Consider the following 24330-nt stretch of genomic DNA (forward strand, 5'->3'; position numbering starts at 1 on the left):
GATTGAGCATTTAAAACAGATTTGATGTTTGTCTCTGTATCTTCTGCTGACAAGGACGCAGCGAAGACATTCGACAGTTTCAATAGAGTGCATATGATTTGGATAGATAGATTTGAGACGGGAGCATAGAAAGGTTAGGGTCCGATCACATTCACTTAGTTCAAAAGATCCAACGAGAAGACATAGCTATAAGTGAATGCTGTAGAGGACAGAGCACAAATATATGAATATATCCGAATAAGACCAAATCAATATAGTGAAGATAAACATGAAGCCTTGTTAATATTGAATACAAACCAAATGCAAAGATTTTGCAAATATAACGCCAACAGAAAATGCTCCAAACAAAAGTTTGGTGGTGGCGTTACCCACCGTATAAGAAGTATTAGACCTAGACACGACGCACAATTATCGTGGCGCTCTGAAGTCAAATTCCGTGTTAATGTATTCACACTTGGAGTGTATGTCTTCATTAGTTGAAGATATACGTTACTTCGTGTGTTGCACATCTAAGTCATCAACATGCATAAGTGTTAGGATGTGTGCATGATCACAGGACATTTGAGGATTCCAAGATATTTAGCTCACACCGCAACTTGCAAAACCTTTTCTCGTCCAAGGGCTTTGTGAAGATATCTGCTAGTTTCTCTTCAGTGTTGACGTGAATGATATCAATATCTTCCTTCATGACATGATCTCTGAGAAAGTGATGACGGATCTGAATGTGCTTTGTCTTCGAGTGCTGAACTAGGTTGTTGGCAATCTTGATGGCGATTTCATTGTCGTAGTAGAGTGGCACTTGCTTCAGATGAATGCCATAGTCTTTGAGTGTTTGCTTCATCCAGAGAAGCTGAGCGCAGCAAGATCCAGCAGCAATGTATTCAGATTCAGCAGTGGAGAGAGATACACAGTTCTGCTTCTTTGAAGACCAACACACAAGTGATCGTCCCAGAAAGTGACATGTGCCTGATGTAGACTTGCGATCCACCTTGTCACCGGCATAATCAGCATCCAAGAATCCAACTAGATCAAACTCTGAGCCCTTTGGATACCATAATCCTAGTGTTGGGGTGTAAGCCAAATATCGAAGAATTCGCTTGACAGCTAAGTGATGCGATTCCTTTGGTGCCGCTTGGAATCGATCACACATGCAAACACTAAGCATGATATCTGGCCTAGATGCACATAAATAAAGCAAAGAACCAATCATGGAGCGGTATACCTTTTGATTGAACTCTTTACCATTGGCGTCAGTATCCAGATGACTCTTGGTAGGCATTGGCGTCGTATAACCTTTGCAGTCTTGCTGTCACACCCTAGCTAGTTCATGCATTAGAGTGTTGCATCATGTCTACTTTTCCAGAAAATTGAAATGGGGATGACAGAACCCCCATCACCCCCTGGAAATAACTAGGGTTTACTAAAATCTTTTTCAATGAATCTGAAATGCCCTTCTAAAAAGTCCACCCTTTTTGTCTTGGGTTAGAACCTCTGACAAAATGGGTTCACATTTTTCTAGGACACATAAGTTCATTGGATTGAATCTTTATCTATTTGCATTTGGGCATTTAAATGCTATAAAATAATTTAAATGCCCAAATAATTCTGGAAATAAGTGTGGGCTGTTGGAAATAATTCAAACAGAGCCCCTGATTATTTTTAGGATTTTTGGAAGTGCCTAACTATTTTAAATAAAGCCACATAGTTACAGAAAAAATAGAAAACAGAAATTAAAAGAGAGGGAGGGAACTTACCTGGACGCAGCCCACCAGTCGGCCCACCTGGCGGCCCAGCGCTGTGCTGGCCCATGCCAGCCAGCTGCTTCGTCCTCGCCAGGCAGGCAGAGAGGTGACGCTGGCGAGCATGAGCTCGCCACGGCGCCACCTGCTTGCCGCCCACGCCCCTGGACGCCTGGGCGAGCCCCACATCATCGCCCCGACCCCGCGGACACCTCACTCGCCCCCCTGCCTCTCTCCCTCGCTCTCCCGCACCATGGCCGACGCAGTCGCGCCCGCGCCACCGTGAAACTCGCGTCCGCTGTCGTCCCCGTGCCGGCGCTGCCGTGTCCAACAGCTTTGCCGTCGTCATCTCCGTCGAGCAGCTCGATCCTCGAGCGCTCACGCGCCCTGCTTCGTCCTCTTCGAGCTTGACTTCACCGAGCACCGTCATAGATCCCCTCCAACGTCACTGCCGCAACAGTTCGCCCCCGGCCGCGCCGTCTGCTCCTACGTGATCGCCGTGAGCTCCTGCACCTCCCCATCCTCTCCGTTCTCTCTCTCGAGCACCGTAGCGACTGCACGAAGCATCACCGCATGTGCCGCCGCCGAGCTCGTCGCCGACGTGACTCCGGCCACACCACCATGACCAACACTCTCACCGCATCGCGAGGAGTCTGTAGCACCACTCCACGCGCCTCGTCGTGCCCCGTAGCCTCAGGTTCGACTTCACCCGACTCTGGCGACCACCAAGGTCGTCGCCGGCGATGTTCCCGGCCACCCCGAGCTCCACCACTGCCACCAAACGATGCGGCTCGCTCCCCGCATCCCGTAGATGCCCTCCACCGTCCATTTGGTCGCCGGAGCACGAAACCCGCACTGCCCCGCCGCGTCTGGCCTCGCCGGCGGCTAAACGCCGACGTGTTTGACCCCGTTGACCATTGACTGGGTGGGCCCAGGTTGACTCCCCCCTGAGTCCATGACAGGTGGGGCCCATCTGCTAATTAAGCTAGGTTTAGTGCTAACTAAAAATTAGTTAGGTTAGTTACACTGACACGGGGGTCCCACTGGTCAGGTTTGACCTGGACCGGCTCCGTTGACCGCTGACGTCACCATGACGCACTGCTGACGCAATAACTACTTTCTGGAATTACTTTTACACAAAGATTTATATATGAAATTTGATCAGAAAAATTCAATCTTTCCATCTGTAATGGTTTCATGCATGACAGAACACTTTAACCTAGCTGTTTAGGTGAAAAAAGCTAATGCACTTATATGACTTAATAACATAAGCTTCCATTTGAACCTTTGATTCAAATAGACTCAAACCAACATGTTTTACAATGCATTAGCTAGGACACGTCATATTGCCATGTCATAGCATCCATCATATTGTTGCATATTGCCATGTGATGATTGTGTTATGTGGTGTCTTTCGTGGTAGGTTCTGCCTCCGAGGATACCTTCGATTATCCAACTGAAGGGTAGTACCCTACTACTACTCCACCAGGCAAGCAGCCCCATTGATCATATCGATACAATCCCATGTTCTCGCTCCTGCTCGCATTTACTGCATTAAGACAACAACGTTTCAAACAGCTGTGTGCTGCGGTAGTTGAACCCTTATCCTCTGCATGACCTGCCATTGCCACAGTAACTAGATGAAACCCACTAGCATGTGTAGGAGTTGATTGATCCATGTATGTGTTTCCTACCTTGCTATGCCTGCTATTCTTAGAGTTGTGTCAGGTCTGGTTCATCTGGGTGATGGGCTAGAGTGAAATGATTAAGTCAGTAATGTGAGGGATGTATTGAACATGATTTGGTAAAGGTATCGATGAGAGGCCATGTAGGAGTACATGGTGGGTTGTTTCATTGAGGCCATCCTTAAGAACTGAGATCTATATGTGTGATTTAAGAACCAGTTACTAGCATGCATTTGGATCCTTAATTGACCCTCTCGGCTTCTTAACCACCCTAGTCCTCTGTCCAGGAGTTGCAACTAGTTTCTGGTGTTTATAGGTTATGTGTTGGCGGTCGTGCATAGCGCTGACCCTAGGGGTGGGCTATGATGCAGTAGATACACCGTGGCCGGGTATGTCGGGCGCCCGTTTGGCGTCTCGGGGCCCTGTACACATCGTTCGGGGCCGTATGTGGAAACCTCGGCCGGACTCCCTGTGGATGGAACCTGGATAGGCGATAAACCTGGACTAGAGACTTGAGTGTTTAGGTAGGCCGTAGCCGACACCCTCGTTGGGCTTCCGCTTGAAGGTTGCTGAGTACATGTCGTGTAAATGATGATAAGTGGTGAGAGCGTGTATGCAGAAGTACACCCCTGCAGGGTTAACATCATCTATTCGAATAGCCGCGCCCGCGGTAAAGTCTACTTGGTTGCCTATACAGTTCATAGACAAGTTAATGGTTACTACTAAAAGACTCAAGATAAGTGTGAGTACCGAGGATGGCCCTCTCGTAGGATGGCGAGGGAGGATCCACGATGGATTATTGTGTTGGTGATTAGTGGACTCATGTGCGAAAACTATTTTACAAGTGGTGTCTCGTAGGATAGCTTAGCCAAGAGTCAAAGCTGGCTTGCTGCAATAACTCCACCACCTTCTTGAGAATGAGCATGTATAGTAGGATCTGTTATAAGTCTTGTTGAGTACCTTTGTACTCATGTTGCTTTAATTACTGTTTTCAGATGACAACACCGCCCCTTCCGACGGGTTTTACGTAGACCTCGACGTTGATGAGTGACTTGCCACCCAGGTGGTGATTCCGAGCCATGGAGAGCCCTATGTAGATAGACAGGCTTCGTCAAGCCTTCTTTCTTTCTAGTGTCTGTACTCAGACTAGTTTGCTTCTGCATGTGCTTGTATGACTTGACTGTCAGGTCATGTGACCCCTACCTGTATGAACATGTTAAGTATGGCCCCTCGGGGCCTTTAAATAAAGTACTTGAGTTGTAGAGTTTTATTGTGATGCCATGTTTTATTTACACATATCGAGCATATTGTGTGTATGATTGAAATGCTTGGTATGTGTGGGATCCGACAATCTAGTTGTTTATCCTTGGCAGCCTCTCTTATGGGGAAATGTAGTCTAGTGCTTCATGAGCCATAGTAGTCCGCTACAGCCCGGTTCACCGGAGTCCTGCTAGCACAGCACTACTGCTCAATCACTTGACTGGTCGGCATGTGTTTCACTTCGTTCTTGTGTCTGTCCCTTTGGGGAAATGTCACGCGGTGACATCCGGAGTCCTGCCTAGCCTGCTATAGCCCGGGTTCCCGGAGTCCTGTTAGCCCAGTGCTACAGTCCGGATTCACACGCTGCTGACCGACATGCTCGATGTGATTCATGTATGCCTGTCCCCATAGGTTAGTGCCGCTTTGGGTTCACGACTAGCCATGTCGGTCCGGGTTCTCTGTCATATGGATGCTAGCAACACTATCATATACGTGAGCCAAAAGGCGCAAATGGTCCCGGGCCATGGTAAGGCGACACCCGTGGGAATACCGTGCGTGAGGCCGCAAAGTGATATGAGGTGTTATCGGCTAGATCGATGTGACTTGGAATCGGGGTCCTGACAGCATTGGCATCAGAGCCGGACTGCCCGTAGGTTTGTTGAGCCAAACTGGTCGATGTCGAGTCTAGAAATGCTTTAGTTATATGTAGGGGGATTGATTGTGGGAGGGAACGTAAGGCTCTTTTACTCCTTTACCTTATGCCCTCTGATCTGAGTCATTCTCTTCTCTTTCTACGTGGGTTAAGGACTAGGCTCTCTTCTCTCTATGAGGTTCACGTGTTACTAATCTGTAGTAACTTATAGGATTGTTGGTTTCAAGCCTCAGTTCAGTTTCTACTACTTTTAGTATGTTGTCGGTTGAACCAAAACCTTGATATGATGTTGTTGAGTGGTTTTGCCAACTGTTGTGAATGTCTCAAATCTTTTTCTGAGCATTTACAACCGTTATGCTGTCCGATTCCTCCTAGAAAATACTAATGCCTTTGCATTATTTCGTGCTTTCAGATGGCCACCCATTCATAGAATCAAGTGGTTCGTCTGACCCGGTGCCTCGATGTACCTGGTCACACGTCCATGCTGGTCCGGGTGATGGTCGAGATAGGCTATCGATGGTATCCTGAGTATACCGTCGAGGAGCAGTTTCGAGACTTCAATCAGAGCCAATACCTTTGTACCGTCAGGATATACCCCTCTTATCCTGGAGCTACTGAACCCCTCCACTGATCTTATGGAGTTGGGGTTACTATCGAGATGTCTGTGCAGGATGCAGCTTACTCAATGATAACTATCATTCGAGCCAGAAATGCCTTGCTTCGGAACACTAATTTCCGCTACATGCCAGCCTCACTCCCTGGGGCACAGGGGTACTATCAGGCTTTGTACTGTGACTCTACACATGAGGATTCACTACTCCGCACCACTGCCAAGATGCTCGAGGACAAGGACCGTGAAAATCATGCCTTGCGAATGGAGCTCTTCCACTCTCGTTCTGACCACTGGGCCACTTTGACACGGTTTGCACCTGCCGTGCAGGCTGGATACATGGACATGAGGGACCTATACCTCGTGCGGTCTGGGTTGCCAGATTGTATGGACTGGCGTGATGTAGGAGGCATCACCCCTCCCCATGGACCCTGTCTGCCACCGTTTGTTGGACGAAGGCCACATCTGAGTCCCTATGGACCTCAAGCTCCACAGGACCAACTGTTTCCAGATGATCATGTTCAGCTCCCAGGACATGGTGGTGATCCCTATGAAGATTACTACAGAAACGTCTGAGTTGGTAGTAGCTTCACTAGTATTGTAATAGTTGTATCCTCCACGGTCCTGCGTGACCCGTGGAATACGACTTGGTGTGTATCATGTTCCGGAGGTGTAGAGAAATAATGTATAGGAGCTTGGAATGCCTCCGATGAGATGTAACGTCTTTCACTGTAGTTGTACTCTAGACTGGGCTTGTACTAAACTATGTACGATGTGTATGACTGATGGTATATATATGGCAGTTTCTATATTACCATGTCGTGCAATGAACATCTCAGCATTCCATGTTATCCATTACATTCCGCACTTCCTTGCCAAGTTTGTGCCATCCTTGTCTAAAACGTTGTCTTGTTTTCCTAGGATGGTCAACAGCCGCAGCAACCCTGCTGCCCCGGAGCAGGGTGAAGCCAGTGCAGCTAGGGATGAGAATCTGCCTCACCCGCCTTCTCTGGCCGAAGTTATGCTGGAGGCAGAAAGAAACAAGCGTGAGACTAACCGCTTGCTGGAGCGGATTGAGCAGAACACTGCACATCATCAGAGGAACGACTTGGTGTCAATCAATGACTTTATCAAGTTGTACCCACCAAAGTTTAATCATTCCGTCGAGCCCCTTGATGCGGATGATTGGCTTCGCAGCATCACCCATAAGCTACGTTCTGCCAACGTAGCCGAAGCTGATAAGGTTACCTACGCTGCCTATCACCTCGAAGGCCCTGCTAGCCTTTGGTGGGAAAACTTTGAGGCTATGCGCACGGCTGGCTAAATCACTACTTGGGCTGAATTCAGTGAGGCTTTCCGTGAGCATCACATTCCGGAGGGTCTCATGGATCGTAAGCGAGAAGAATTCTGTAATTTCACCCAAGGAAGACTGACCGTGGATTCATACAGTCATGAGTTTGGAAATCTGGCACGTTATGCTCCTCAAGAGGTATCCACTGACGCCAAGAAGCAGGCAAGGTTCCTGTGACGCCCCCGATTTGACCATACACTAATCATACACGCAAATGTGTACGATCAAGATCAAGGACTCACGGGAAGATATCACAACACAACTCTAAACACAAATAAAAAATAATACAAGCTTTATATTACAAGTCAGGGGCCTCGAAGGCTCGAATACAAATGCTCGAAGGCACAAGAGTTAGCGGATGCAACAATATCTGAGTATAGACATAAGTTAAACAAGTTTGCCTTAAGAAGGCTAGCACAAACTGGGATACAGATCGAAAGAGACGCATGCCTCCTTCCTGGGATCCTCCTAAACTACTCCTGGTCGTCGTCAGTGGCCTGCACGTAGTAGTAGGCACCTCTAGTGTAGTAGGAGTCGTCGTCGACGGTGGTGTCTGGCTCCTGGACTCTATCGTCTGGTCGCAACAATCAGGTATAGAAAGGGGGGAAAAGGTGGAGCAAAGCAACCGTGAGTACTCATCCAAAGTACTCGCAAGCAAAGAGCTACACTACATATGTATGCATTGGTATCAAATGAAAAAGGGTAGCATATATGGACTGAACTGCAGAATGCCGGAATAAGAGGGTGATAGCTAGTCCTATCGAAGTCTACGCTTCTGGCCACCTCCATCTTGCAGCATGTAGAAGAGAGTAGATGGTAAGTTCACCAAGTAGCATCGCATAGCATCATCCTACCCGGCGATCCTCTCCTCGTTGCCCTGTTAGAGAGCGATCACCGGGTTGTATCTGGCACTTGGAAGGGTGAATTTTATTAAGTATCCAGTTCTAGTTGTCATAAGGTCAAGGTACACCTCCAAGTCGTCCTGTTACCGAAGATCACAACTATTCGAATAGATTAACTTCCCTACAGGGGTGCACCACTTTTTCCAACAAGCTCGATCCCCTTTGGTCGGACACACTTTTCTGGGTCATGCCCGACCTAGGAAGATCCACACGTTGCAGCCCTACCTTGGCACAACAGAGAGGTCAACACGCCGGTCTAAATCCTATGGCACAGGGGTCTGGGCCCATCGCCCGTTGCACACCTGCATGTTGCGAACACGACAGGTAAGTAGACCTAGCCTCCCTAATACAAGAGCAGACGTTCCAGTCCAATCCGGCGCGCACCGCTCAGTCGCTGATGTCAAGAAGGCTTCGGCTGATACCACGACGTTGAGTGCCCATAACTGTTCCCGCGTAGTTGGTTAGTGCGTATAGGCCAGTGGCCAGACTCAGATCAAATACCCAGATCTCGTTAAGCGTGTTATTTTGAAATAACCACGGACGCCGACCAAGGCTAGGCCCACCTCTCTCCTAGGTGGTCTGAACCTGCCTTGTCTCTCTGCCACAAAGATCCACTCAGAGGGCCGTCGGGACAAACATCCTTTCGGACCCAATCTGTGAATCACTCGCGGGTACTCCTACGAGCCGACCCGACTTTAGTCACCACAGGTATGATGTAAAGTATATAAGTATATACCTGTGATCACCTCCGGAGTGATCACGGCCCGATGGTATAGCAAGGCAGACGGACAAGAATGTGGGGCCACAGATGGAATACTAGCATCCTATACTAAGCATGTAGGATTGCAGGTAAAGGTAACAACAGTAGTAGCAAGGACAGGCTATGCATCAGAATAGGATTAATGGATAACAGTAACATGCTACACTACTCTAATGCAAGCAGTAGAGAGTAGAATAGACGATATCTGGTGATCAAAGGGTGGGGGGGCTTGCCTGGTTGCTCTGGCAAGAAGGGTTCATCGTCGATGTAGTCGATCATAGGGGTACCGACAGCGGTCTCGGGGTCTACCGGAAAGAAGTAAGGGAGGGGAACACAATAAATAACAGAGCAATCAAATCATCACAAAGTATAACATGGCAATACGCGGTGCTAGGGGTGACCTAACACGGTACTTGGTGTTACCGATGAAGGGGGAAAACATCCGGGAAAGTATCCCCGATGTTTTGTGTTTTCGGACAGATGAACCGGAGGGGGAAAGTTACGTGTTCGCTATGCTAGGGATGTGTGGCGGACAAACAGGCTGCGTAATCGGATTCGTCTTGTCGTTCTGAGCAACTTTCATGTACAAAGTAATTTCATTCGAGCTACGGATTATTTTATATTAATTTTCAAAGTTTTATTCATTTTCTGGAGTATATTAATTTGAATTAAAAAACAATAAATAATCTTGTCACTTAGTACTACTCTAGCATGTGTGTATGACAGTGGGGCCAGTGGGTTTGGGTTGACCTAGTCAAAGGTTGACTAGTCAACATATGATTAGTCTAAGTGGGTCCCATGTGTCATTGTCTCTTCAATTAGATGATTTTAGTTGTTTTATTTAGGCAGCAGGTCCAACATCGTTGACTATTAGTAGTAGGATAGCACTAACAGCGATTAGCTTTTAATCTAATTATTAGGCCCCCATATGGCGTAGCACTAGCTATCCATTGGGTGGCTGTACGCGAAGCTGACGCACAAGCACACACGAACGGCGCTGGTGGCCATGGCCAAGCACCATCAGCAGCAACTAACGGCTGTAGTAGAGCAGAAGTAGCATGGGTAGCAGCAGTAGTAATTAGCAGCAGTGGCAGCACAACATCAAGAAGCAGTAGCAGTTTCGAGCAGCACGCAGCAGCAGCACAGTAGGCAGAGCGGGCGAGAGGCCGGAGTTGGTCGTACGAACGACGGCCGGCGGCCGTGCACAGCGGCGGCGACGACGATCAAACGGGAGCCTCCGGCGGCCATTTGAGGCGTGGCTTGAGCCTACGGGTTCAGCTTGCAGCCGCGCATCTAATGGCGCAAGCGGCCGAGGCAGGGGATGGCTGGAGCGGTGCCTACGCACGAGCCCGACGGCGGCCGGAGCTCGGCCTTGCGGCGACGGTGCGAGGGACAGCCAAATCAAGCAAGTGGATAAGGGGAAACGGACGGCGGCAACTAGTAACAGCAGGAGCGCAGCAGTGGTAGCGGCGCAGGAGCAGCAGCTGCTGCAGGCGCGAGGCCGCTTGGCTGCGGCGACTACAAGTGGGGCGAGGCGCGCGGCGAGGGGATGCGTCGATCGCGGTGGACAGGGGGCAGGGTGGGTCGCGCGCGGAGGGCTGAGCAGGGCGGCCGTAGCGTGCGGGAGCGCGCCCATGAGCGCGTACGGTCGCGGTGAGCGCGAGCTCCAGTGAGCTCGGCCATGGCGGCGTACGGCATTAATCGGCGATGGGAGCAGAGGGTAACTAAGGGAGAAGCAGAGGGGGTCGACGGGGAGCTCACAGGGGTCTGTAGAGGTGCACACGAGCTCGGGGAGGGCTCGACGGCGACGTTTTCCGGCGATGATGACGGCGATGCAGAGGAGGAAGACAACCCGATCCTAACACGGTGATGGCTCCCGGGTCGCATTCGTTGGCGTGGAGGACGTAGTTGAGCACTGAGGAGCGGCTGGATACCTCGGCGGGGCGCGAGGACGACGGAGAGCGCACGGGCGACGAAGGCTACGACGGCGGCGGCTCGGGTCGTCGCGGGGGAAGAAAGAGGCGACGCGAGGAGGGAGATGTGAGGGGCTAGGGTTTGTCGATGGGGTAGGGGATGAACTTATCCCCCTTGGGGATGCACTGGATGCCCGACACGGCGACAACGGCGGCCGTTGAGGCGTGGATGGTCGCCATGATCTCCTGCTCCCACTATAGCAAGAGCTAGCAGGAGAGGTGGAGGTGGGCTGGGCCTCTTACAGTGCGTGCGGGGCTGCGGGGCACTGTGGCACAGTAGGTGTTGGTCCTTTTCTTCTTCTTCCTTTTCTGTTCTTTTCTGTTTCTTTTATTTTTTCTTTATTTTAGTCTTACAAAATATAGGTTTGATTTCTAAATTATTATTATCATTTAAATCACTGCCACAAAAGGTTTTACCCCAAAATTAAATATTTTAATATTTATAAGATACAAAAGACATTTAATTAAATATTATAGCCACTGTTTTAATTAGTTTTGTGCATTTAATTATTTTATAAAAATGTGATTTCTTCACTATTATTACTTATCAGTAATTTGTCACATCTAGAACATTTCAGTTTTAATTATTTGAAAACATTTTAGTTTGATTTGATTTTGATTTTGAATATGAACGAGATTTGAATCATCGTGAAACTAACATTTGTAATCGTGGTGATGTGGCATCATTATTAGAGGGTTACTATAGCTTAATTATCCGGGCGTTACAATTCTCCTCCACTACAAGAAATCTCGTCCCGAGATTTAAGAGGCGTAAGGTGGGGAGGTTCTGGTTACGAAATTCTAGAGTGTTCTCGGTCCTAGTTGCTCTCCTCGAGGTGGTCGATCCATAACGCTGATGTCTTCATACTTCATCCTGAGGTCATCATGATGAAGTCGACATCCTTTCTTCGGGAACTCCATCGTACTTACGAAAAGGATAAGGGGTAGCTTCGGAAGAACGAAACTCTACAAGGTGGCTTTCTGGTTTATAACTCAGGGAATGTGGTAGAAAGTAACTCTCAAGTTGAAACTTAAGAAAATATCGAGAGCAAAGTAAGAAGGTACAATAAGAAGTTTCAAGCGGGAAGGCAATCATTCGATGCCTGAAATAGGGCGAGAAAGGGGCTCAAAGCAATGAAAATAAGTATTGTGCCTGGTACCAGAATTGATGATCTCTCGGAAGGTGACTCGTGAATTACATATGAGGCTAGGCGTGAGGAATAACTTTGGCAACAGGGTGTACAGGAGAGTCAGGTTTCGATCCCATGGAACTGTGGGTTATGGGCCCACCATGTGGGTTAAAAGTAGGAAGGGGGATGACGTCTTGCATGATCATGTAAGAAAGGCATGTCAGAGGATAGACTACCGATTATGTCGGCAACAACCATTGGTACCAAGGGCGAGGGACGAAGAGAACAATTTTCCTGCTCTTTGAACGAGGCGGACCAATAGGCAAAGTTCTCGTCCATCGATGGTTACCCGAATGCTATCAACAAAAGCAACAGGGTCTTACTGACACTGTCATACACCAAGGTGTTTACATAAGCAGAAGAATATTACTGCTTAGATCATATAGATCACCAAAAATGTTAAACAAAACAATGGAGAGGAAAAGGTGATCTTCATATTAAATAGAACAATGGAAAGGAAAATGTGTTTAAACACAAATTTCAGGGGTATATCCTTCCCAAGGACAAACAGAGCATGATATCCATGATAGTATATAACATAGAAAACCCTTTAGGTAAGAGAAGAGAAATTTCATGACATTACCCATACAAAGGTGTTTGGATAATTGATAAAGAAAATTTAGCATTGTGCTTCAAATATTCTTATTGAAATTCGGAGTACCACAGACATGCTTCGAGATAGCATTGACATGGTCTTCAAGCAAAAGTCGGACTTTGCATACACAAAGGATCCATCAGGAACAACTTATAAAATAAGTCTTACAATTTTGTCATGGAAGAATGGTTAACCTGCTAAAAGGGAAGCGGTAACAATAGGTCCTCCGGCCAGGTGTGCTAGGTAAGACATCACCTTACCGGGTCATACGAGGACCAATGATATAACTCTTGAAAATATGTTCCAACCATCATATCTGACCGAGATTCAGATCTGATTGGTGTCAGGATAACTCAGACTCAGGATGCCTGAGAATAAAGGTACACCACAAATTGTCGAGATGACATTGTAAGATTCTCGGGAATTGATCTATGGAAGCGAGTTCCGAAATAAGAGTTCATCATCAAACCAAGGAGAGGACGAGGAGGTGACTGAGGGACTCAGGGATAGTTCAGCAAGATTTCCAAAAAGATGGATTCGCACAATTAAGTGAACAAGGTGATAGCATTGGACACACCGAAGTATATAATGAGGTATGTTTGATGAGAACATCCACGATTAAATATTGACCAAAAATGCACCTGGAAATATGGACCAAGTAGGACGATCAAAGTTAGAATGGTGATTCGATAACGAAACTATCGGCCATTCACGTCAAAACAATAGGGTTGCTAGAGATATTAAATTCTCACAACAGAGTTCACTCAACACGGGGGGGGGGCAAGAAAGAATGGTGATGGCGAGAAGTATCACTGCATCAAGAATTTTCAAGAGGTGGAGCAATCATTGCAACATCCTTGACAGAAAGGATAGTAATACTTCAAGGTAGAACATAATACAAACTGGATAGCAAGTTGCATTCATAACATGAACAAGTTTGTGATGAAAGGAAGTTAAATATGTTGTCGATGGTAACTCAAATTACCAAGGGACGAGGATGGTACTTATCATCATGAATTCGATCGATATCCTGGAAGGAGTCAAAATGTTGATGATGATCATGTCAAATTTTGTTGAGAGGCTCCATGAAGATGTAATAGATCGGCGACGACATCAAGTCAAGGGAATGATGAAGCGAATGGCTATTGAAAACATGGGTACGACACAAACTTGAAATCAAGCTTCCTGTTCAAGACGAAATGATATGATGAGAAAGATCGATGTAAGCTTAGCTCATCGTCGAAAGTTGTGCTCCGGGATTAAGGACCTGTTAGTATAGTCAAAATCGGCACGAGAATGATATAACCGAGAAGGCTAGGAATGACTTGAAGGATTATTAAACTCATAAGCAACAAAAATTACTTAGAGTTAATGAATCAGATTACGGACTTGATTCACTATCGGTGTCCGTGAGTGTCTAACAACTCAGAACCTAGGGAAAATTGGAATCGGTGAGAAATAATACTTGAAGAACTCATAAGAAGTAATATGGTTCTGTGATATTATCGAGATACCACGAGGCAATACTCGAAGGTAGATCATAATAGAGGTTGGACGGGTGCATTGATCTGAAGTGGACAAGTGGTTTAACTTGTCCGAGAAAAGGAATCAAGGAGTATCAATATGGCCAGAACCATGATTGCAAAAGACCAGATCCTAGATATAATATGAATATACCAATGGCATAATTAATTTAAGAGAAGCTTTAATGATAAGGTCTACATCGTTTCCATGGGGATGAACACAAGTTCAAGGTCGACTCCCACTTCTCCAATGCATGACCATTCATTCACTGATCTAAACAAAAATGATTTCAGTGTCAAAACCTACCTGGTGAATTACCAGAGGAGTATGACCCGTGAAACTTTTCGGGTTCGCACATTAAGGAAGGCGTTGGTTCAACCCATCGGGGCATCTTAGAACATATACCTTGAACTTTAGGATCAATTAACACATGCTTGAAGCAGAGCATGGTTGACAAATGCATAGGATATAACTTGCCAAAGGCAGAAGACACAATTTACCACAGGCATTATGTATCAGGGGAGAAACTCTCAAGGTTATTGGATATGAAAGACACTGTCGGATAAAAACCAAGCAATTGGTCTCGCGGACCACAAGGAATATGATGTGAGTATCGGTACTCAATTACAAGGAAAAAGAATGCAAAGACATCAGATTATAAAAACAACTAACTAATTCAAAGCTCAAGTGCAAATGAATTATGATTTCCAAATCAAGGGATCAGAAGCAAACGCTCTGATTAAGAATGGATAAGTTGAATAGACCTAGGGGTACATTCGACGACAATTTAATTGGTTGAGAACCAGCTAATGTTTAAAATGACGTCTGAGCTTGAAGGATAATTTTCAGGGAATGACTGATGATTGTGTGCACTCACACACATATTGAGTCAACAGGATCAGAATGTCGATCACAAAGTATTTTAATGAATATTGCTGGACATATGGAGGTAACCATTATGCAAGCAGGTAAAGAAGATCAAGAGCAATAGGCTACTGAGGATTTCGGAAGAGTGCATGACATTTCGAAGAATTTTGTGAAACACCTGAAAAACTGGGGATGAACGAATCCTCGGTAAGTGTGAGGAATTATTCATACATAATACATGTATTCATGAGGAAAAGGGGCTTCAAAGTAGCAGACACAAAGGATTCTCGGAATATCCGAAGCAATTCAGGGTATCTTGTAACAAGATCAAATTGGAAATGAAGTTATGGATGACAAGTGTATGTAGCTTTCCATAGGGATTTATCGGTGGTATGGAATTGCAACGGCGAAGGGCACAACGGTCTCGGGGAAACATCAAAGAGTATCTTCAAAATTTTCTGGTGCAGCAGGCGATCATCTGGACTGAAGGGGCTCTCCGGGAGAAGTATTCTTGAGAACCTAAAGTTAGATTTTTAGAAAAATCATTTAACCCAAATAAAAGAGAGATCAGAATCCCAGAGTAAAGATCGAGGAGTAAAAGATCCTAATACCACCCAATGGCGACATGGGCCTGTAAGCCACACAGCCATGTTAGTAAACGTTTTTGCAATTACTAGACTCAACTTTGGACAAGGAGTTGGAAAGGGGATTCCTACAGGCAGTTGGCTCTGATACCAACTTGTGACGCCCCCGATTTGACTGTACACTAATCATACACGCAAATGTGTACGATCAAGATCAAGGACTTGCGGGAAGATATCACAACACAGCTCTACACACAAATTTAAAATAATACAAGCTTTATATTACAAGCCAGGGGCCTCGAAGGCTCGAATACAGATGCTCGAAGGCACAAGAGTCAGGGGATGCAACAATATCTGAGTATAGACATAAGTTAAACAAGTTTTCCTTAAGAAGGCTAGCACAAACTGGGATACAGATCGAAAGAGACGCAGGCCTCCTACCTGGGATCCTCCTAAACTACTCCTGGTCGTCGTCAGTGGCCTGCATGTAGTAGTAGGCACCTCCAGTGTAGTAGGAGTCGTCGTCGACGGTGGCGTATGGCTCCTGGACTCTATCGTCTGGTCGCAACAATCGGGTATAGAAAGGGGGGAAAGGGGGAGCAAAGCAACCGTGAGTACTCATCCAAAGTACTCACAAGCAAGGAGCTACACTACATATGTATGCATTGGTATCAAATGAAAAAGGGTAGCATATGTGGACTGAACGGCAGAATGCCGGAATAAGAGGGTGATAGCTAGTCCTATCGAAGTCTACGCTTCTGGCCACCTCCATCTTGCAGCACGTAGAAGAGAGTAGATGGTAAGTTCACCAAGTAGCATTGCATAGCATAATCCTACCCGGCGATCCTCTCCTCATCGCCATGTTAGAGAGCGATCACCGGGTTGTATCTAGCACTTGGAAGGGTGAATTTTATTAAGTATCTGGTTCTAGTTGTCATAAGGTCAAGGTACAACTCCAAGTCGTCCTGTTACCGAAAATCATGGCTATTCGAATAGATTAACTTCCCTGCAGGGGTGCACCACATTTCCCAACACGCTCGATCCCCTTTAGCCGAACACACTTTTCTGGGTCATGCCCAGCCTAGGAAGATCCACACGTCGCAGCCCTACCTAGGCACAATAGAGAGGTCAGCACGCCAGTCTAAATCCTATGGTGCAGGCATCTGGGCCCATCGCCCGTTGCACACCTGCATGTTGCGAACTCGGCCGGTAAGCAGACCTAGTCTCCCTAATACAAGAGCAGACGTTCCAGTCCAATCCGGCGCGCGCCGCTCAGTCGCTGACGTCAAGAAGGCTTCGGCTGATACCACGACATCGAGTGCCCATAACTGTTCCCGCATAGTTGGTTAGTGCATATAGGCCAGTGGCCAGACTCGGATCAAATACCCAGATCTTATTAAGCGTGTTATTTTGAAATAACCACGGAAGCCGACCAAGGCTAGGCCAACCTTTATCCTAGGTGGTCTGAACCTGCCCTGTTGCTCCGCCATAAAGATCCACTCAGAGGGCCGTCGGGAGAAACATCCTTTCGGACCCAATCTGTGAATCACTCGCGGGTACTCCTACGAGCCGACCCGACTTTAGTCACCACAGGTATCATGTAAAGTATATAAGTATATACCCGTGATCACCTACCGAGTGATCACGGCCCGATGGTATAACAAGGCAGGCGGACAAGAATGTAGGGCCACAGATGGAATACTAGCATCCTATACTAAGCATGTAGGATTGCAGGTAAAGGTAACAACAGTAGTAGCAAGGATAGGCTATGCATCAGAATAGGATTAACGGATAACAGTAACATGCTACACTACTCTAATGCAAGCAGTAGAGAGTAGAATAGGCGATATCTGGTGATCAAAGGGTGGGGGGGGGCTTGCCTGGTTGCTCTGGCAAGAAGGGTTCATCGTCGATGTAGTCGATCACAGGGGTACCGGCAGCGGTCTCGGGGTCTATCGGAAAGAAGTAACGGAGGGGAACACAATAAATAACAGAGCAATCAAATCATCACAAAGCATAACATGGCAATACGTAGTGCTAGGGGTGACCTAACGCGGTACTTGGTGTTACCGATGAAGGGGGAAAACATTCGAAAAAGTATCCCCGGTGTTTCGTGTTTTCGGATAGATGAACCGGAGGCGGAAAGTTGCGTGTTCACAGGCTGCATAATCGGATCCGTCTTGTCGTTCTGAGCAACTTTCATGTATAAAGTAATTTCATCCGAGCTACAGATTATTTTATATTAATTTTCAAAGTTTTATTCATTTTCTAGAGTATATTAATTCAAATTAAAAAACAATAAATAATCTTGTCACTTAGTACTACTCTAGCATGTGTGTATGACAGTGGGAACAGTGGGTTTGGGTTGACCTAGTCAAAGGTTGACTAGTCAACATATGATTAGTCTAAGTGGGTCCCATGTGTCATTGTCTTGTACTTTAATTAGATGATTTTAGTTGTTTTATTTAGGCGGCAGGGCCAACATCGGTGACTATTAGTAGTAGGATAGCACTAACAGCGATTAGCTTTTAATCTAATTAGGCCCCCATATGGTGTAGCACTAGCTAGCCATTGTGTGGTTGTACGTGAAGCACACGCACAAGCACACACGAACGGCGCTGGTGGCCATGGCCAAGCACCATCAGCAGCAACTAATGGATGTAGTAGACCAGAAGTAGCATGGGTAGCAGCAGTAGTAATTAGCAGCAACGGCAGCACAGCATCAAGAAGCAGTAGCAGTTTCGAGCAACACGCAGCAGCAGCACAGTAGGTAGAGCGGGCGAGAGGCCGGAGTTGGTCGTACGAACGACGGCCGGCGGCCGTGCACAGCGGCGGCGACAACGATCAAACCAGTGGCGGAGCCAGGAAAATCATATGAGGGTGGCCGAGTGTTTTAATGTCTTCCTGGGAGGGCCGGCCTATCAAAATACATCATTTTATACATCAATTAAGCACTACTAAGATGGATATTAGCCTTAAGTCAGGAATGTTAGGGGGGGTCAAGGCCCCTGCTGGTCCCCCCTGCCTCCGCCACTGGATCAAACGGGAGCCTCCGGCGGCCATTTGAGGCGTGGCTTGAGCCTACGGGTTCAGCTTGCAGCCGCGCATCTAATGGCGCAAGCGGCCGAGGCAGGGGATGGCTGGAGCGGTGCCTACGCACGAGCCCGGCGGCGGCCGGAGCTCGGCCTTGCGGCGACGGCGCGAGGGACAGCCAAATCAAGCAAGTGGATAAGGGGAAACGGACGGCGGCAACTAGTAACAGCAGTAGCGCAGCAGTGGTAGCGGCGCAGGAGCAGCAGCTGCTGCGGGCGCGGGGCCGCTCGGCTGCGGCGACTACAAGTGGGGCGAGGCGCGCGGCGAGGGGATGCGCCGATCGCGGTGGACAGGGGGCAGGGTGGGTCGCGCGCGGAGGGCTGAGCAGGGCGGCCGTAGCGTGCAGGAGCGCGCCCATGAGTGCGTACGGTCGCGGTGAGCGCGAGCTCCAGTGAGCTCGGCCATGGCGGCGTACAGCATTAATCGGCGACGGGAGCAGAGGGTAACCAAGGGAGAAGTGGAGGGGGGTCGACGGGTAGCTCACAGGGGTCTGTAGAGGTGCACAACGAGCTCGGGGAGGGCTCGACAGCGACGTTTTCCAGCGATGATGACGGCGATGCAGAGGAGGAAGACAACCCGATCCTGACATGGTTATGGCTCCCGGGTCGCATTCGTTGGCGTGGAGGACGTAGTCGAGCACTGCGGAGTGACTGGATACCTCGGCGGGGCGCGAGGACGACGGAGAGCGCGCGGGCGATGAAGGCTACGACGACGTCGGCTCGGGTCGTCGCGGGGGGAAGAAAGAGGCGGTGCGAGGAGGGAGATGTGAGGGGCTAGGGTTTTTTGACGGGGTAGGGGACGAACTTATCCCCCTTGGGGATGTACTGGATGCCCGACACGGCGACAACGGCGGCCGTTGAGGCGTGTATGGTCGCCACGATCTCCTGCTCCCACTGTAGGGAGACCTAGTAGGAGAGGTGGAGGTGGGTTAGGCCTCTTAGGGTGTGTTTGGTAGGGTGCATGAAGGGTGCATGAGGGCAAAAGTTCCCAATCCGACCCACTTTTGCTTGTTTGGTAGGGTGCATGAGCTCACATGGGCTATGCTCATCTAATGCATAAAAGGGCCCTCAGCTATGCTCATCTCATGCACCCCAGACAGGGTGCATGGAGGCAGCCATGCTGGCCCTGACACTCGTCCCCACCCACCAGACCAAGTCCAGATATGTTTATATTTTCAAAAAATGTTTAGAATTTAAAATTTTGTTTAAATTTTTGAAAAAGTTTAGAATTTCAAAATTTCTTTAATTTTTTGAAAAAGTTTAGAATTTCAAAATTGTTTAAATTTTCAAAAAAATGTTCATAATTTCAAAATTTATTTGAATTTTCAATAAATGTTCAGAATTTCATTTTTTTTAAAAAAAATCAACAATGTTCGGAATTTCAAAATAAAATCAAAAATTGTTTGAATTTTGAAAAAAATATATTAGAAATTCAAATTTTATTTATTTTTATAAAATATTAAAATTTGTTTAAATTTTCAAAATAGCTCGGAATTTCAAATATGTTCAAATTTTCAAAAAAGTTTAGAATTTCAAAATATATTATAATTTTCCAAAAAATGTTTAGAATTTTTAAAAAAAATCAAAATATGTTTAAATTTGTGTTCATATTTTTCTAGTTTTGTTCATCATTCAAAAACAATTGTTCGAAATTCGAAATTGTTCATCATGTCTAAACACATGCAGGCTGCCAAACAAAGTCTCAACTCAGCATGTCTCAGCGCATACATCGCTGCCAAACAACAACAACTGCATGGACTCAGCATGTCTACACTTAGCATGTATGAGAGGAGAACAACTAGGCTAGGTCCATGCATGCTACCAAACACACCCTTAGGGTGTGTTTGGTAGCCTGCACGGAGGGTGCACGAGGCTGAAAGTTCCCTGTTCGACCCACTTTTCGCTGTTTGGTAGGGTGGGTGGGCTCTGTTGGGCTATGTCGATCTCATGCAAAAAACGCTCTCCGCTATGCTCGATCGAAGCACCCCACACAGGCCTGCCGGGTCGAGCGAGGCTGAGGCCGCACAGGAGAAAAATCTCCCCCCGACCCACTTTTCCTCGAACGACCAACCCGGCCCTCCCCTCCCGCGACCCCCTCCTCCCCTCGCGCGACCCCATCCAAACCTAGCCGCCAGCGCCCGCTCGCCGCCGGTCCCCTCGCGCTACCCCGCCGCCAGTCCCATCTCCCGCCCGCCGCCGGTCCCATCTCACGCTACCTCGTCTACGCGTCGCCCCTGCGCCTGGCCGTTCCGCCACCCGTCGCCGGCCTGCCCCTGCTCCTGGCCGGCCTCAACTCGCCGCCGCCGCCGGAGTACATCCTGACACGGGAGAGGTAGCAGATCCGCCCCTTTCTTCCCTTCACCCGCCTTCCTCCTCTCTTCCTTCCCCTATCCCTGTCCTTCCTGCCTCGGCTCCCAACTTCGAACAGGGAAGAGCCCGAGCCCTTGTTGCTGTACAGAGAAAACACAGCCTAGTATGATTGTATTTACTGTCTATATTCTGTAGAGAGATTGTACTATGGTTAAGACAAAAATTTATGCATGAAGGAATTTATTGAACTATTTATCTTCTCTTCATTGCTTGTCATGCTGAAAAAAATTAACGTGTGCTAAGTTTCATGTTATTTGTATTGTCATAGATGGATGAATTGGCAAGAAAACGAATGCAACTAATTGTGAGAGGAGCCGGTCTAGTGGCTGGATTGTATGCTTACATGATGGTCATATTTAGAAGATCTAGGCAACAAACACCAAGGATAACCGTGGGTAGCATGGCCGATCGTGCCATATCTAGAGAGTCAAATTTGAGATACATTTATCACTCTAGTGACATAAATTGTTCAAATCAACTCAGAATGAGAAAAGCTCCATTTTTCCGTTTGTGTGCTATATTTAGAGAGAGAAATTTGTTGTTGGATAGCATCCATACTTCTATCGAGGAACAAGTTGCCATGTTTCTTTATGTAGTTGGCCATAACCAAAGGTATAGGACACTACAACCTATCTTCAGAAGATCTATCGAAGTCATTAGTAGGTATTTCAAGGCAGTGCTTTATGCTGTTGGGGAGTTGAGAGATGAGATGATTCGACCTCCCTCCAACCATTGCCATCGTAAAATACAAGAAAGCACCCGCTTCAATCCATATTTTAAGGTAAATGTTTTATTCAAACAAAGACAACCAATTGATGGGACTTATGAATAACAACCATTTGTCTTTATTAATTAGGATTGTGTTGGAGCAATAGATGGGACTCATGTGCTTGCTAGAGTCCCAAAAAGTATCTCAGCTGCCTTTAGGGGTAGAAAGGAGGGGACTACCCAAAATGTGATGGCCGCGGTAGACTTTGATCTAAAGTTTACCTATGTACTTGCGGGTTGGGACGGGTCAGCTCATGATGCCCTTATACTTGCAAATGCACTGGAGAGGGAAGATGGGTTGAAAGTTCCTACAGGTAATAAATTAGAGCCTACTACCTAAGTATATTAATATTTCTACCCATAGCTAATAGTTGCTTGTTCATAGGAAAATTCTTCCTTGTTGATGCGGGGTATGCTGTGAGGCCGGGTTTTCTTCCACCATACCGTGGCACGAGGTACCACTTGAAAGAGTATGGTCGAGGGAATCATCCTCAAAATGCCAAAGAGTTGTTCAACTTAAGACACTCTTCTTTGAGGACATCGGTTGAGAGGGCTTTTGCCGCGTACAAAAACCGTTGGAAGTTTGTCTACAATAAACCATTCCATGGTTACAAGACCCAAGTAAAAGTAGTGCTAGCTTGTGCAATTCTTCACAATTGGGTACTTCAATATGGTGAGGATGAATATTTCCCGCCCGAGGAAACATGGGATCCGGAACCCAATGATGAAGATCCCAATGATATTGTCCATGACAATAATTCTTGGGCTCAAAAGCGAGATGAATTTGCAAATCATATGTGGGCGAATAGAGGGCCAGCAAACATTTGATGTATCGTGTGTCTTGGTGTTGTAAAACAATTGATGTGTGACTTGGTGTTGTATTTATGATGTACTGTTTTATTTATGTGCTGGAATTCATTTTTAGGTGCTAGACCGTCATTTATAGGTGTTGGAATGTCATTTTTAGGTGCTGGAATCTGTTTTTTATGTGCTGAAATACATTTTTGAGCTGCTAAAATATGTTTTTGAGCTGCTGTAATATCATTTTTATGTGCTGGGATGTGTTATTAACTTCTGAAATTTTTATGTTGTAGATGGATGATGAGGTGCTGGAGGTTCCTCATGTTGGTGCTCTGCCCAAGAAGGCCCCCAAGGTCATGAATTGGACTCCGCCCATGTCGGCAATGATGTTGAAAGGTCTTTCAGAGGTGGCAGCAAGAGGTGCCAAGACTGATAAAGGATTCAAAGAGGCTGCAAAATTGAAAGTTGCAAAGTCTATATCTGCTTTGGTTGGTTATGACGTGTCTATTACTCAAGTGCACAATCATATCCGCAAGTAGCGGAATAGGTGGACAAGGATTGTTTATTTGAAGAGTTTAAGTGGGGCACTTTGGGATGATGACAAGAAGATGGTACTTCTAGAAGAACAACACTATTTGGGCCACACTCAGGTATGCATGCTATCAACCCCGTTTACCTGCTGAAATGAGTTGTCTTATTGCTGAAACGATGTTGAAATGAGTTAGTTTTGCGAAAATGAATAGATTTTATAGTTGAAATGATGTTGTAGGATGTCTTTGTTAATTACTTATGTTCAAACAATGGTGTTGTAGGATCATCCAACAGATGCTAAACTTCTTAATTCCCCACTTGAGAACTACAACTATATGGAAAATTGCTTTGCTAATAAGCAAGCCACCGGGAATTATGCAATGGCCACCGGTGTGCCATTGGGAACGCCTATTGTTGTGGAAGACAAAGATAAACCCAATGTTATGGAGGGGCATGGAACAACTGATGAGGTATTGCAACACCTTCCTGGGTCTAACTCTGCACTTCCAACTGCTAGTGCCACTCAGGACCCTTCACCTACTTCAAATAAGAAGAGAAAGAGGGCATCAGGTTTGACTGAGGAGGACACAATCCAGTGCAGCAACATGACTGATGCTATGCGTGAGATTGCAAGTGCTATCAACAACACTTGCCATGCTGAAACACACCCTGACTTGTACAAGGCTGTCATGGACCTTATTATGTTTGAGCAAAATGATCGCTTGGCTGTTCTAGATTATCTCACAGAACATAAGGCAAAAGGCCTCAACTTTGTGAAGATGAATGATGAAGTCCGTCAAGCATCGTTCAAACGTATCTTGAAAGCCAATCCTGATCTTCTTTGAGTTCGTGTTAGTCGGTGCTTGTTGAGACTACCCCTTTTGTAATGACTATTATAAAGTTTATGTCGAATGAGGTTATGTACTATGAATCTACTGATGCATTACTAGAAATTATGGTTATTATGTCTAATGTAATATGAACATGCACTGCTACAATTCATGGTCATTATGTCTTATGTTAATTGTTGAATTTTTTTCTTCACATTATCATCATTCAGATTATGTTGGCATGGT

General features: G+C 46.7%; 1 protein-coding gene across 1 annotated transcript; it reads left to right on the top strand.

Moving 5' to 3' along the window:
- The first annotated feature begins 20625 nt into the window (after positions 1-20625).
- Positions 20626-24099, top strand: LOC119353317. Its single transcript, XM_037619917.1, has 6 exons — positions 20626-21116; positions 21423-21935; positions 22011-22236; positions 22308-22666; positions 23017-23211; positions 23536-24099. The coding sequence occupies exons 2-6, from the start codon at positions 21423-21425 to the stop codon at positions 24097-24099; spliced, it is 1857 nt and encodes a 618-aa protein (XP_037475814.1). The 5' UTR covers positions 20626-21116.
- The last annotated feature ends 231 nt before the right edge of the window (positions 24100-24330 follow it).

Source organism: Triticum dicoccoides, chromosome 1A (assembly GCF_002162155.2).
Source record: "Triticum dicoccoides isolate Atlit2015 ecotype Zavitan chromosome 1A, WEW_v2.0, whole genome shotgun sequence".
Lineage (NCBI taxonomy): Eukaryota > Viridiplantae > Streptophyta > Magnoliopsida > Poales > Poaceae > Triticum > Triticum dicoccoides.

Excerpts from the sequence above, each read along its gene's own strand:
- LOC119353317 (XM_037619917.1), top strand. The coding sequence starts at position 21,423 with ATGGATGAATTGGCAAGAAAACGAATGCAACTAATTGTGAGAGGAGCC. Across the intron at positions 22,237-22,307 it reads TGGGTTGAAAGTTCCTACAG|GAAAATTCTTCCTTGTTGAT; the intron begins GTAATAAATTAG and ends GCTTGTTCATAG. Across the intron at positions 23,212-23,535 it reads CAAAGTCTATATCTGCTTTG|GATCATCCAACAGATGCTAA; the intron begins GTTGGTTATGAC and ends ATGGTGTTGTAG.